At 45.5% G+C, this 15306-nt stretch overlaps 1 protein-coding gene across 2 annotated transcripts in view; it reads right to left on the reverse strand.

Moving 5' to 3' along the window:
* The window catches only part of ahr1b (aryl hydrocarbon receptor 1b), an 82497-nt gene extending 67520 nt beyond the window's left edge, over positions 1-14977 (reverse strand). For both annotated transcript variants that reach the window (XM_078403492.1, XM_078403491.1), the window contains exons 1-2: positions 14708-14977; positions 12949-13136 (exon numbers count right to left, since the gene is read on the reverse strand). In XM_078403492.1, the coding sequence (XP_078259618.1) occupies positions 12949-13136; positions 14708-14754 (235 nt within the window). In that variant the 5' untranslated portion in view covers positions 14755-14977. The remainder of the gene's footprint in view (positions 1-12948; positions 13137-14707) is intronic.
* Positions 14978-15306: the final 329 nt, after the last annotated feature.

The following is a 15306-nucleotide window of genomic DNA, read 5'->3' on the forward strand; positions in this document are numbered from 1 at the left end:
TGCAGAAATTCACCAGTAATATCATCATGGCTACATATGGGTCTTCACTTCTAAAATACAGAAGCAGAGCAAAACATGCAGAAGGTAGACACAAACTGCTGGAGTAACTCAGTGGGTCAGGCAGCATCTATGGAGAAGCAGAATAGGTCACGCTTCGGGTCAAGACCCTTCTTTAATGTTACATTGTACAATCCGGGTAACCAATTGAGAATGAACGTCTATCCCAAAAATACTTCAAAAGGATTAACAGATGAAAATGAGCAAGAAGGTGATAAGACCAAATGCATGACTAATCACATTAGGAAGAACAAAAAGGATTAAAGTTGATCAAAGTTATTAAATGTTATTCAGAGGAACCTTTGTGTCCCTTGATACGAAGCATGGAGGTAACGTGCAGCTGCGGCAAACTATGAAGAAGGCACGTGATATGTTAGTCTCAATTAAAGGGGATGCACTGGAGGGTTAAGGAGATTTTAATGAGACTATACACACCTGAAGAGGCAGTGCAATAAAGATTCAACATAATGTGTTGGACTGTTTAGTTTAGTTTATCGTCACGTGTACCACCGAGGTAGAGTGAAAAGCTTTTTGTTGCATGCTATCTAGTCAGTGGAAAGACTATACATGATTACAATCAAGCCGTCTACAGTGTACAGTAACAGGATAAAGGGAATAATGTTTAGTGCAAGATAAAGTCCAGTAAAGTCCAATTAAAGATAGTCCAAAGGTCTACAATGAGGTAGATGGCAGATCAGGACCACTCTCTAGTTAGTGATAGAATGGTTCAGTTGCCTGGTAACAGCAGGGAAGAAACCGTCCCTGAATCTGGAGGTGTGTGTTTTCACACTTCTGTTCTTCCTGCCTGATGGGAGAGGGGAGAAGAGGGTGTGACTCATTCTCGATTACGCTGGTGGCCTTGCCGAAGCAGCGTGAAGTGTAGATGGAGTCAAAGGAAGGGAGATTGCTTTGCGTGATGGTCTGGGCTGTCACCACGGTTCTCTGCAATTTCTTGCGGTCTTGGATGGAGCTGTCCCCAAACCATGCTATGATGCATTCCCGTAAAATGCTTTCTATGGCGCATCGCAGGAAGTTAGCGAGAGTTGTTGGGGACAGGGCCTTGGTGAGACCGCACCTGGAGTATTGTGTGCAGTTTTGGTCTCCTAATCTGAGGAAAGACATTCTAGCCTTAGAGGGGGTGCAGAGAAGGTTCACCAGATTGATCCCTGGAATGGCAGGACTTTCATATGAAGAAAGACTGGATAGACTAGGCTTATACTCGCTGGAATTTAGAAGACTGATGGGGGATCTTATTGAAACATATAAAATTCTTAAGGGGTTGGAGAGGCTAGATGCGGGAAGATTGTTCCTGATGTTGGGGAAGTCCAGAACCAGGGGTCACAGCTTAAGGATAAGGGGGAAGTCTTTTAGGACCGAGATGAGAAAACATTTCTTCACACAGAGAGTGGTGAGTCTGTGGAATTCTCTGCCGCAGAAGGTAGTTGAGGCCAGTTCATTGGCTATATTTAAGAGGGAGTTAGATGTGGCCCTTGTGGCTAAAGGGATCAGGGGGTATGGAGAGAAGGCAGGTACAGGTTACTGAGCTGGATGATCAGCCATGATCATATTGAATGGCAGTGCAGGCTCGAAGGGCCGAATGGCCTACTCCTGCACCTATTTTCTATGTTACTATGACATGCTGAACTTCCTCAGCCTTCTACGGAAGTTGAGGTGTTGGTGTGCTTTCTTGGCCATTGCTGTTCAACTGTTCAAGGAAAGGGTGAGTATTCCCTGCCAATATTGACACTGGTAGGCAGGGTTGCTTGCCTTCATCAATCGGGGCATTCTGTACAGGAGTTGGGATGTCATGTTATAGCTTTACAAACCATTGGTGACACCACACTTGAAGTATCATGCACAGTTCTGGTCATACAGCTATGGGAAGGATGTGATTGCACCATATACGGTGGAAAAAAGATTCACAAAGGTGTGACCGGCACTAAAGGCTCAAGTGTAAGCAGAGGCTGGAACTATTTTCCCTGGAGCAAAGGAGGCTCAGACATGACCTTATCAAGGTTCATAAATCATGAGCCAAGCCGAGATTGAATAGCCACCATCTTTTCACCCACAGTAGAGAAATCTAAACACTAGAAACCATAGGCTTAAAATGAAAAAGGAAAGATATTAAGGAGCCCCAAGGGGCATATTTTTCCACATGGAGGATGGTGGGTATATGGAAGCTTTAAATCTTTTCCCTCTCAACTTCAACCTATGCCCTCTAGTTTTAGACTTACCATTCCACTGAGAACATTTTGATAATTGTTCCAAGTAAACAAATGACCCTCTCCCGTCTCCCCTCCATCCACTCAATGCTAGTTCTCCCTCTTTCTGCCCCAATTTGAAAGATGCAATCTCCTTCTTTAACTTTTGTCAACCATTAGTTGGACAGAATGAGTCACAGCTTCCACTCAAAAGCCAACAGGTCCACTCAGATGATCTAGTTTTTACCTCTTCAACTGGGCAGCAATCCCGCCTTCCGATCAGCTGCTCCCAGGGTACTGAAGATGTACCAATAGCATCCCTGTGGACTGCTTTTCTCCAACTTCTCAGGGCTTTGGCTATGGAGAGAGCAAGTCAATTTCCCTTCTAAACACAAAGTGCTGCAATTATTCAACAGGCCAGGCAATAACTGGGAAGAGAAATAGAGTTAACGTTTCAGGTCATTGTTGGAAGGTCACGTGCCTATTTCTCTCCACTCCGATATTCGTATCCTCTCTTCCCCAGTTTTGTTGCAAGGTCTTCTACCGGAAGTATAAACTGTTTCTCTTTCCACAGATGCATAGAGTATTTCCAGCATTTCTTGTTTTTGCTGTATTTCTATAGCACTTCACTGCCTGAAATATCCAAAGGTACACAGAAATATTTTCAACGTACGAAAGTAACTTTGTAGCATAGGCAGAAAATCAAGAAGCCCCACAGTTTAACATTTGCCATTGTACCCCAGACGAACTCTCTCAGCGATTCTCAGCAGCAACTGTTCCTCAAGTCACAATGGTGCACCCCTCACTGCTTCAACTCACAGCAGGCAGCACTCTCTCTCTCCCACTGCAATCCAGATCAAGTCAGCAGTGAAAAGTTCACATAGCCAGCATTGTGCTGCTGAAATTTTACTGACAACACAGCGGCTTTTCCTGATAGCTCCATTACTCACCCTGCCAGGCCCAGGAGCAGAGAACTATCACTGAGATGGATGAAATTGTTCACATCTAATTACCAACATTTCAAGGACCACGTACATACGTAGCAGTGTGATGTGACAAGACTCCAGGCATTGACGTGCACCACGGGCTGAGAGCCTCCCAGTCATTGAGAGAGCAATCAGCCTTGATTATTTCATCATCTTTTTATGAAACACTGTTTCATACGAACTCAAACACTGTTGGGTTACATCACTGGTGAACTTTCCATGCTCTTCCTTGCTCACACAGAAGCAATGAGATGGAATCGAGGTCAAGCTCAGCGGCATGACCACCGCAAACCTACCCCAGATCCATTCAGGCAATGGACGTAGACAGCCAACACAGTGCTCGCCCTCCCAACATCTCATGTCCACACACTTGCACGTTTATTCAGGTGCTGCCGTAAACTCAGAACTAAGGTTATCGGACAACCCCTTGCCCAATCACCTCTCTGTCCAAAGCAAATGAAGACAATCAGATCTGACAGAGTCAGTGCCGACAAGGCATCCTGCCGTTTAATGTAGGGCGGCACAGTAGCGCAGCGGTAGAGTTGCTGCTTTACAGCGAATGCAGCGCCGGAGACTCAGGTTCGATCCTGACTACGGGTGCTGCACTGTAAGGAGTTTGTACATTCTCCCCATGACCTGCGTGGGTTTTCTCCGAGATCTTCGGTTTCCTCCCACACTCCAAAGACGTACAGGTATGTAGGTTAATTGGCTGGGTAAATGTAAAAATTGTCCCTAGTGGGATGTAGGATAGTGTTAATGTACGGGGATCGCTGGGCGGCACGGACTTGTAGGGCCGAAAAGGCCTGTTTCCGGCTGTATATATATGATATGATGATATGATAGTGAACTAATCAACAAAACCATTGCCAAATCAGAGGACAGCTGCTGAATTGTGTCTACATCCTTACTGTCAAAGCCATGAAGCTGCATTTAAGTGGCGTTTTATTTTGAAGGCTCAAGCCAGTAATATTTTCATTTTGCCATCAGCAAACTCCATGTACAGCTGAATCATTTCCAATACCTCCCCTGCCCATTTCACACTACCTCCCTGTTTTACCCCTTCCCCCACCATGCTGCCTTGTTATGTGCCCGTTTTATTTTACAGTCAGAGAATCAGGCCCTTTGGCCCACGTTGATCACCAAGCTATCATTTACACTGATCCCATTTTATTCCCATCAATCCCTAAAGTTCTCCCACTCACCCGCTCACTTTACAGCAATTTACAGTAGCCAATTAACCTACCAAGCCACGTGTCTTTGAAACCAGAGCACCCAGGGAAATTCCACACTGGGATAGGGATAGCATGCAAACTCCACACTAACAAAACCAGAGGTCCGAATAGAACCTTGATCACCGAGTCATAGAGCTATGCAGCCAAGAAGCATGCCCTTTGGCCCAACTTGTCCAGTTAGATTAGTTAACTAATGGAGTTAGTCCCACTTGCCTATGCTGGCCCATATTCTTACAAAACCTTCCTATCCATGTACCTATCCAAATGTTGTTTAAATGTTGTAATTACATCTACCTCAACCAACACTTTTGGCAGCTCGTTTCCTAAACCCACCACTTTCTACACGAAAAGCTTGTCCTTTAAGTCCCTTTAAAATCTTTCTCCTCTCACCTTAAAACTACTCTCTAGTTCTTGACTACCCTATCTCGAGGAAAGATTGCAGTTATTCACCTAATCTTTGCCCTTCAAATGTATCACAAAATGCTGGAGTAACTCAGCAGGTCAGGCAGCATCTTGGAGAGAAGGAATGGGTGACGTTTTGGATCGAGACCCTTCTTCAGACTGATCAGTCTGAAGAAGGGTCTCGACCCGAAACGTCACCCATTCCTTCTCTCCAAGATGCTACCTGACCTGCTGAGTTACTCCGGCATTTTGTGATACCTTCGATTTGTACCAGCATCTGCAGTTACCTTCCTACATAATCTTTGCCCTTCATATTTTAAAAACCTCTATAATTTACTTTAGTTCAGAGATAGAGCGCAGAAACAGGCCCTTCAGCCCAACAAGTCCGCACAGCCCAGCGATCCCCGCACACTAAAAATGTCCTAATCTATCCACCCTCCCCTTATTACTCTGATACTGTGAAGGCAGCAGTTCTATTATCTGCATCACTGTGCCACCCGTCTCACCTCTCACACACTTGGTCCTCATTCAGTGCAAAGCACAAGCAGAAGAAGAAAGAAAAACTTACATTTAAATTTTGCCTTTTACAACAGCCAGACATCCAGACAAATGTCAGGGAATGCATTTTGGAAGTACTAATGTGCAAGTGCATACACCATGAATGTCAAGATCTTTAGAAATTTTGACGAACAGAGGGACTTTGATGTACAAGCCCATAGATACTTGAAGGCGGCAACACCAGTAGACAATGTGGTTAGGAAGGCACAAGGATTACTGGTCTTCATTAAGCAGGATATTGAAAACCAAAGTAAGAAAGTTATGTTCTCGGATCTCAGTTTAAATTCTCATTCAAAGTGGGATCACAAACACCTCCCAAGAAAAAGCACTTTGCACATTTGCCATGTCCCCCACACTGCTGCTGCAAAGAGGACACTCAAATTGACAGATGCTCAGATTTCCCAAAGCAAATAAATGCAAATTCACTCAGCTACCAATCAACAAAACAGCTCCCGACAATTCTAGCTGGAGAGGAACTGATTACCAGAAATTATTCTCACATCTCTGAGATACAGCGGGTTATTTAACATTGCCTTTTGCTCAGCAGTCTTGGGACACATTTGATTAACTCTTGGCGAAACAAAGAACTGCAGATGCTGGTTTATACCAAAGATAGAAACAAAATAATGGAGTAACTCATCACATCAGGCAGCATCACTGTAGAAAAAGGATAGGTGAAACCCATTTTTCAGTCTGAAGAAGTGTTCAAACCCGAAACGTCAACTATCCTTTTTTTTCACTGATGCTGCCTGGCCCACTGAGTTACTCCAACACTTTGTATTTATCTTTGATTAACTCTTGCCTCGATCAGCCCTGGATTTTCATCAAATTGCAAAGAATTACCGCAGAGGTCATGGGTTGAATGGACAGCATCTGTATATTACTTCCTGTAAATAAGGGAAACATAGAACACCTGGAATTGGATTAACTCGTCCATTATCAGGCCTTTCCAAGGGAATTTGCAGTTTCCTTGAAACTTCTCTCCTAGTCCTTGGTCTCCTGTCCTAATTTCGCCTTCCTTTTGTTTGTCACCGCTCCTGTGAAGTGCCATGTTATTGTGAAGAGTCATGTAACGTTTCTGCTTTATTGCAGCAAGTGCTTTAAGCTTCATTCTCTCCCTTTGCTCCTCATGTTATCTTTCTGTCAGTGAATCTTGTTGCTTCAGTGAATTGAAAGTGAGAGAGGCAGACTGCTGGGCCAAACAGACCTTTTGGAAAGGGAGCAAAAACCCATTAGCACCGTCAAGCCCCTCTCTAATGATGCACCCTAATCCCATCATACCCGTCAAAGTCTCCCCAACCAATTCCCTCTTGGACCCATTTGTATTATTCTATGTCAAAAGCCATTCTGCTGAAGCATGTTCCATAACTCCATTTCTATTCATCAGGAGAAAACACATGTGCCGGATTGAGAATGTTGGAGCAATGGTGGGTTTAGGAATATCTTGACTACTCTCAGAGCAAAATCCACTGCTTGTTCTCTCATCCCCGCCCATGCACCATCTCCTCCACAACTTACAAGAGAGCAAATATGGGGGTGCATAGCTCCATTAAAGTGGCTGGGCTCAGAGGATGCAGCGCAAGTAGTCAGAAGACAAGCACCCCACCAACTCATCTTTCCACATGAACTGGTAATCTGCAAACCACTGTGCCCATGGGTTAAGAATAAAAGCACCAGTTTAGTTTAATTGAATGAATTGCATCAACCCTTGTTAAACAAATCATTAATAATCAGTGTAGGACAACACAACTTTATAGAGCAACTAGACCAAGTGGACCCGTTGGGCCCAAACCTCTCCTGCATTGGTGCAGCACTCTCTCTCTCTCTCCCTCTCCCCCCTCTCCCTCTCCCTCTCCCTCTCCCTCTCCCTCTCCCTCTCCCTCTCCCTCTCCCTCTCCCTCCTCCCTCCCCTCCCCCCGCCACCCTCCCTAGGAGATAGATTTAAACTTTAAAATGTGAATAACTTTAAAAATGTAACACCGATTTCAATGATACTTCTTCCATTAGCACCAAAGGGATGACGGTGAGTAAGGTATTGGTGCGCTATCATGGACCGTTTTGGCTATAGTTCAGGAACAAACAAACAAACAAACAAACGAGAGTTTTAGTATATAGATGTAATTCAGCTCATAATGCTTTGTTGCTCCCAAAACCAGTTCCACTCTTCCACAGAAAGGTTGATTTCTGTCTCAGTCACCTCCCAGTGGCAGGGTAGTTGATGTTCCACATAACTGCATTGTGCTGAACACCTCAGTATGCTTTATGACAATCTAAACTTGCATATTGTTCCCACCTTGCTGTTATTTGCCACAACATCAAAAATCAATTCAATCTTGCCTTGGCCTTACCTGCTGAGGAAACTTCAGTATCAGTCAAATGTTAGGTCAGTTATTGTCCACTGAATTTCTTCCACAGGGATGGTTTAGTTTCCATGGGAAACCACAATGAAAAAGGCCTTCTCTCTCATATCAAGGCTCCTGCAATCTCCTCTCTTGCCTCTTAATAACATGGGATAGATCTCATCATGTCCTGGGGATTTATCAACCTTAGTGACCTTCAAGAGCCCCAACCTCCTCCATTTTAATCTCAAACTGACCTTGCATTTTAGTATTCTCTGCAATTATGTCACTGTCCTCCAGGTCCTTCTTCCTTGATGAAAATAGCTACAAAGTATTTGTTTAGCACCTCACCTATATCCTCTGATTCCAAGCACAAACTCCCTTTGAGTGGTCCGACCATCTTGCTGGTTATCCCCAATGTTTTTAATATAGACATGAAAAGACTAGGGATTTACTTTAATCCGATTTGCCAAAGCCATTTTGTGGCCCCTTTTGACCCTTCTGATCAGGATCGAGAGATCAAGATCAAACCTGGATCACTGGAGGCAGTAACTCCACTAGCTACATTTCTGTGTCACCCCACATGTTCTTCCTCATTAAAGGCAATATCGTTGTTGGTACTTAAAGCACTTACATATTCCTAGCACATTTCCATCTCTTGTTCAGGATCTGGTTTACAATCAGCTACATGAGCACAGTGAACCATCTCCAAAATACAATGAGCCCTAGTCACTATGGCATGATTACTGGCCCCTAATTGACCGACCCTTAAAAATGAATCATGTCACGCCACCTTATCTTAAGCTGAACCTCGGCAGTGAGCATTTGAGCTCACAAACTTCTTGTTCAGGGATTGAAGTTGCACTCAAAGGATTTTGGCTCAAATCTACCCATTCATACTAGTGCAATACTGAGGAACTGACATTCTGTCTGACACTTCGCCTGATTTATCTACGATACGATACGATCTGATAAACCTTTATTCATCCCTGGAGGGAAATCTGTGTCCCCTTCTGCCACACAGTTGGGCGCTCAACACGTGGTTAGGTTAGGTTAGGTTTGAGATAGAGTGTGGAAACAGGTCCTTTGGCCCAAAGAATTCAGCGAACACCCATACACTAATTCTATCCTACACACTAGGAACAATTTACACAGGACCAATTAACCTACAAACCTGTACATTTTTGGAATGTGGAAGGAAACCGGAGCACCTGGAGAAAACCCACCCAATCACAGTACAAACTCTGTACAGACAACACCCAAAGTCCGTTTCGAACCCGGGTTCCTGCCACTGTAAGGCAGCAACTCAACAGCTGTGCCACTGTGCCACCCCAAGTTCATTGGCAGAATATGGCCATTAGGACAAGCCCACTTATCCTGGGTAGTGTGGCCATTTGCTTACCTGCAGCAGCTCTCCTGGATGGGTGTCACCCCAGAATGCCTCTTCAGTCCAGCAGCATATTGCTTCATCTATTTTTAAGACCTCTTTTCCACTCCCAAGCTTTCTGCTCTTTGATCATGCATCCACAGCCATTGTTATTTCCTAATGATTATCTGATGATAATAGGAAGATATGCCCTCAAAAATGCTTTGACAAATCAATAAGCCCTGCCGCTGGCTGTCAGCTGTCAAGACTTTCAACATCTTTGACTTGTGAAGACCTACTGTCCATTGAATCTGACCAACTCTCCTAGGGTAACTGCTGAGAAACAGCAGAAGCAGCTGAATTCCATGAGAAATATTGTCAAAAAGAGAAAAAGCATGGAAACGATCCCTCTGTGCCACCCACTCGGTGCCAACTATCAAGTGCCCAATGTAATCCCATTGTAACTTCTCCCAGATGTTATCACTCACCTAAACACAAGGGCCATTTTACAGCAGCCAATCAACCCACCAATCCGCACACCTTTGGGATGTGCCCAAAGTACCTGGGACGAAGCCTGTGGATTCACCGTAAGAACATGCAAACTCTACTGACACCACCAGAAGTCAGGATTGAACCCGGGTCCCTGGCATTGTGTGATATTGGCTCTACCAGCCGCATCATTGTGCCAACCAAATTACATGGGAGAAGGTTCAGAACAATGGCTGCCAGAACTTCTTAGGAAACCCAGCTTCCCTGCCTTTCATGTAAGTGGCCCTCCAAAGTATTTCCAATTCTCAAGTTTGATTTCCCCGCAATTCAATACATCACAATAAAGTAGATAAAGTTCTCAATAGCACACCTCTGTTTATAAAAAAAACATTAAGCAAAGTTCACACCCAGTCAATAAATCTCAAGCAACATTCTGTTCGTATATAATCACCCAATACCAGTCAAAGAAAACGACAATCACAAAACCAAAAAGATCAGGACCTCTAATCAAAGTACAAGTTAGATTTTTGGTGAGAATCCTAAGAGGACAGACTATAAGAATGACAGTTTCTGGAGAGAATTCTTGCATATAATGCTACACAGCAAAATACACACTTGCCAAGGGTGCAATGATAGAACTTGGGGATATACAGTGTTGCATAAAGCCCAAAGTACCCAGAACATGAAACGACCAAACATGGTTTCACTGATAATCATGACTGTAGGTGGCTGGGACGGGTCAAATTTTAGTACTGATGTACTGATGGACACATGGGGGTGAATGGGATTTGATATGAATTATGATATTGGCAGTAGATTAGTGAAATAACTCCAAAATCAAGCAAGATTGTGAGAGCAATACAATAATTCACAATATCTCTCCCCCAAGGAGGATTTCTAAACAATAATTTGTTTCTCAAACATTACAGAAAATTATTAAAAACTAAAAGCTAGGTTGCAGTTTTTTTTTAGCTTTGAAATGCTGATCATTTCCTCAAACAGTGACACAGGGGCATTAACCGTTGTTACTGTTGCATTGATGCCAAACGCTGCCTCCGATTTAAACATACCAACTGGAAGCTGACTGAATTGTCAACAAGTATTGGCAAATCCACCAATATAGAGTCTGATTGATCTTTTGTTTGTTTCGTGGTATTTTGATTTACAGAAGTGTTCTGGGGATTACAGACTGCCAGTGTACCTGCTTTTTTCCAATAGAAAAAGAAAGCTGGTGACATTTCCAAATTAAAAGATTTATTATCAGAGTTCTCAATTCACATGTGGAAAATAAACAAAATTCTACCTTAATTCCTGGACTTTGAATGGCATTTTTAGAATTACATTCCACCTCTTAAAAAGGAGACAGGTCATGGCAGGGTATTACGTAATTAATAGGACAGGGCTCTATATTAAATGAAGGGTCAATTACTTTTGAGAAGGTAAAGTGGTAATCTTACAAAGGAATAACTTGCCATTAGGAATAATCAGCACTAGAACATTTATTCTCTAGCTAAGAGGTCAACCTTGGTAAACCTGGCATCGTTATGGCCATCTACGAGTTAGTACTTAACCAATGACTGCTTTGAAGTACTTAACCAGCTGCAGCTTTCCTTTGAAAGTCAGTGAGAAGTAAAAGTACCACTTATTAAAAAATGACAAGCAATCAATCGACAGTTCTGCAAAGTACATGCAATTTGCAAAGTGTAATGTGCTCCCACCTTCAGATGCATCACAGACATTTGGAAGCTTATTCCAATCAATTTTTGTGTTTTTACACAATTGCACTTAATGTTGTAATAATTATTTAAACTTCACTTCCATCTTCCATCCATAACGACACAATATATATTTTTTAAACACATCAGTCTTAAAGAGCACAAAAGCAACAAGTGCAGAATTCTCCATCCTCCCGCCCAGAAGATGACTGTTCTCAGGCTCGACTGCCCATGAAAATCCAAGAAAAAAAAAAGACAAATACAAATATGTTTAATCCACTTTAGATTTCCATATACCCAAAGATGTACAAAATAATTAAGCAGGCTTCCTTAACAACCTCCATCATACAGGTAATCAAAACGTGTTTAAGTGGTGACTTCCATCCATTTTATAAATTCTTTAAATAGCACTTCATTAAATTATTAATGCCTGCCGTTGGGTAGAAACCCTGCAGTGCGCCAGAACTGAAACCAAGCATCCAGGCAAGATTAAAAATATATATACATTCAACAGCATTCTATTAATTAAAGTGGAAATAAAACTCCTTCCCATCGATTCAATTCACAGAACAAAATCACGGCCCCTAATAAACTGATATTTTGAAATGATTACCATTATTTTATATAAATATTTAAAGAGAGTTTGAATGTATCCTTTGTACCAGTCAAGCATGTTGCATTATTGTAAATAGTTGTTCATTTTTACACCACCACAACAAAAGAAAGAACACTGAGTCAAGCTTCCATAGGCAAGAATGGCAAATCAAAGTAAAATATGAAGTGCTGGAGGAACTCAGCAGGTCAGGCAGCGTCTGTGCGGAGAATAGGCAGGTAATGTTATGGGTCAGGACCCTTCTTCAGATCAAAACAAAGCACCCAGTTTAAAAAATGCAACAAAGTGGGGAGGTACCAGTTCACCGCAACGTATTGACTCCAATATTTTAAAAACAGAACTCACTTTCTCTTATCCCTTGCACTCGGTGTAAACATATCCCTAAAGCAAAGCATTGTTCAAACTGTTTTTTCTAAAAGCTGGTTCTCCCCTCACATCACCAAAGCAAAATACTTTCCCACAATTAATGAGGACCAACATTTAAAAAACTCAAAAATGTGACACTACTTCCTTGTTTAAAAATAGGAAAGTTTTATTTTTCTTTCAAAATATACCCTCCAGGGTCTGTGATATATACTTAAGAACAACTAAGTCTTTGTTAAGGATGATGCAAAGGTCACAGAATACTTACTGGAACAACGTGAGAAAGGGAGAAGAGGGAAACAAGCCCCTTGGCTCAACTCGTCCATGTTGACCAAGATGCCCCAATTAAGCTAGACCCATTTGCCCACGTTTGCCCCACATGCCTCTAAACCTTTTCTATCCAGGTACATGTCCAAATATCTACATGCTACATCTAATAAAGTGATTCTGAAGTGCACCCACTGGTGTTATATAGGGAATCATTTGCTCTGTGAAGTATGTTAGTGTCTGCACATGATAGATGCCCCCGTTTCCTACTCTCTGCATTGTGCGGCATCTATAGATACTCCTGAGCAAGGGTCACTGCTCCTCATCATTGCCCACATTGCTCCACAACTTTTAACTCACCCCGGAAGAAAGTTTTGGATCGCAAGTAGCTGACACTCAGACGGAGGATAGAGAGCTTGTCCAGGCTGGAGGTCACATCTTCGGCAAAAGGGAGCAAGCCAGCAAGGCGTTCCAATTCAGAGTTTAACCGATCCCGGTGCCTCTTTGATGGATTGGATTTGATTCCATCAACATTCACTGGCTTCACACTGATAACAAGCCAAACAAGATAACGTTGCAAATCAATACACTTTCACAAAACAGTCTGGCAGCTAATTCAGAGTTTGAAGACTCAGTTAAATGCCAATCCATGGTCTGCATTAATTACCCCTTAAGATTATATTAATCCTCATGACAGACTGCATTAGTGTTCCAAAGATAGTACCTATCATCAACACAGAGTAGGGTCAGGTCCATATTAAATGCCATAACACAATTGACAGTACTCTGTACCACATTACATAAAGACCCAAAATAGACACAAGATGCTGGAGTAACTCAGCGGGACAGGCAGCATTTCTGGGAGAAGAAATGGGTGATGTTTCTGGTTGAGACCCTTCTTCAGACAGTGATGTAAAGAGAGATATAAAACAAATGAATGAAAGATTATGCAAAAATCTTTTTTGCATATCTTTTATTCATTTGTTCTATATCTCTTTACATCACTGTCTATATCTCTCGTTTCCCTTTCCCCTGACTAGTCTGAAGAAGGGTCTTGATCCGAAACGTCACCCATTGCTTCTCTCCAGAGATGCTGCCTGTTACTCCAGCATTTTATCTCTCTTCGGTTTAAATTAGCATCTGCAGTTCCTTCCTACACATAAAGACCCAAACCTGGATATGCACCCGACCGCACCCACCCCTCTCTGTGCCAGAGCCTGGAACCGGCCCTATGCATCCCTGCACCCAGCCGGTACCTACCCCATGCCCCTCGACACCAACCCAGGGCGGCCACCCGCACCCAACCCCTGCCTTCCGCACCCAACCCCTGCCCCCCGCACCCAACCCCTGCCCCCCACACCCAACCCCCTGCCCCCCACACCCAACCCCTGCCCCCCCACACTCAACCTCTGCCCCCCACACCCAACCCCTGCCCCCCACACCCAACCCCTGCCCCCCACACCTCCCCCCACACCCAACCCCTGCCCTCCACACCCAACCTCTGCCCCCCACACCTCCCCCCCGCACCCAACCCCTGCCCCCCACACCTCCCCCCCGCACCCAACCCCTGCCCCCCACACCTCCCCCCCGCACTCAACCTCTGCCCCCCGCACCCAACCCCTGCCCCCCACACCTCCCCCCACACCCAACCCCCTGCCCCCCGCACCCAACCCCTGCCCCCCACACCCAACCCCCTGCCCCCCACACCCAACCCCCTGCCCCCCACACCCAACCCCTGCCCCCCACACCCAACCCCCTGCCCCCCACACCCAACCTCTGCCCCCCACACCTCCCCCCACACCCAACCCCCTGCCCCCCACACCCAACCTCTGCCCCCCACACCTCCCCCCCGCACTCAACCTCTGCCCCCCACACCCAACCCCTGCCCCCTACACCTCCCCCACACCTAACCCCCTGCCCTCCACACCCAACCCCTGCCCCCACACCTCCCCCCCGCACCCAACCCCTGCCCCCCACACCCCCTGCCCCCCACACCTACACCTTTCCCCCGCCCCCACCCCCTGCCACCCAACCCCTGCCCTCCCCACCCACACCTCCTCCCCCCCCCCCCCCCCCCCCATACGCCGGTCCCCACCGTCCTGGCGCCGATCGCACCCACCTCTTCTGGTTCTGCACCGGTTTCCTCCGCTTCCGTCCCGCGTACATGGCTGCAGGAGGGACGGCTCCCCCGCTGCCCGCTGCCCGTGCCTGCCCCGCTGCCCGCCCCGCTCCCCGCCCGCCGGAACCGCTGTCCGTTGTCCCGCTGCAGTCCGGACCTGCAGCCGAGGCGCGTCCCCGCCGCCGCCAGGCGCGTCCCCGCCGCCGCAGCGCGCTCCCGGCCCGGAGCGCGTCTCCGTGGATCAACTTGTCTCTGCGATTTTCCGACACGTTCCCATCTCTCCTCACTTTCCACCCCCGGAGATTCTCCCTCTCCCTCTCCCTCTCCCTCTCCCTCTCCCTCTCCCTCTCCCTCTCCCTCTCCCCGCACGCAGGTGGAGACTCTCCTGCTCCCTTCTCCCTTCCATCAGAGTGCGAGTGACTCCCCCCCCCTCCCCATGTGTCCTCTTCCCTCCCTCCCACCCACAGCCTGCCTGACCTTCTCTCCTCCCCTCCACCATGCCCACTATGATCAACGTCGATCATCCGCTTTCCTCCCCTGTGTAGCTGACATTTCCAGTAAATCTCTTCCCATTATCATCTCTTTCTTCAACTTGCAGC

The sequence above is a fragment of the Rhinoraja longicauda genome, chromosome 8, assembly GCF_053455715.1.
Source record: "Rhinoraja longicauda isolate Sanriku21f chromosome 8, sRhiLon1.1, whole genome shotgun sequence".
NCBI lineage: Eukaryota > Metazoa > Chordata > Chondrichthyes > Rajiformes > Arhynchobatidae > Rhinoraja > Rhinoraja longicauda.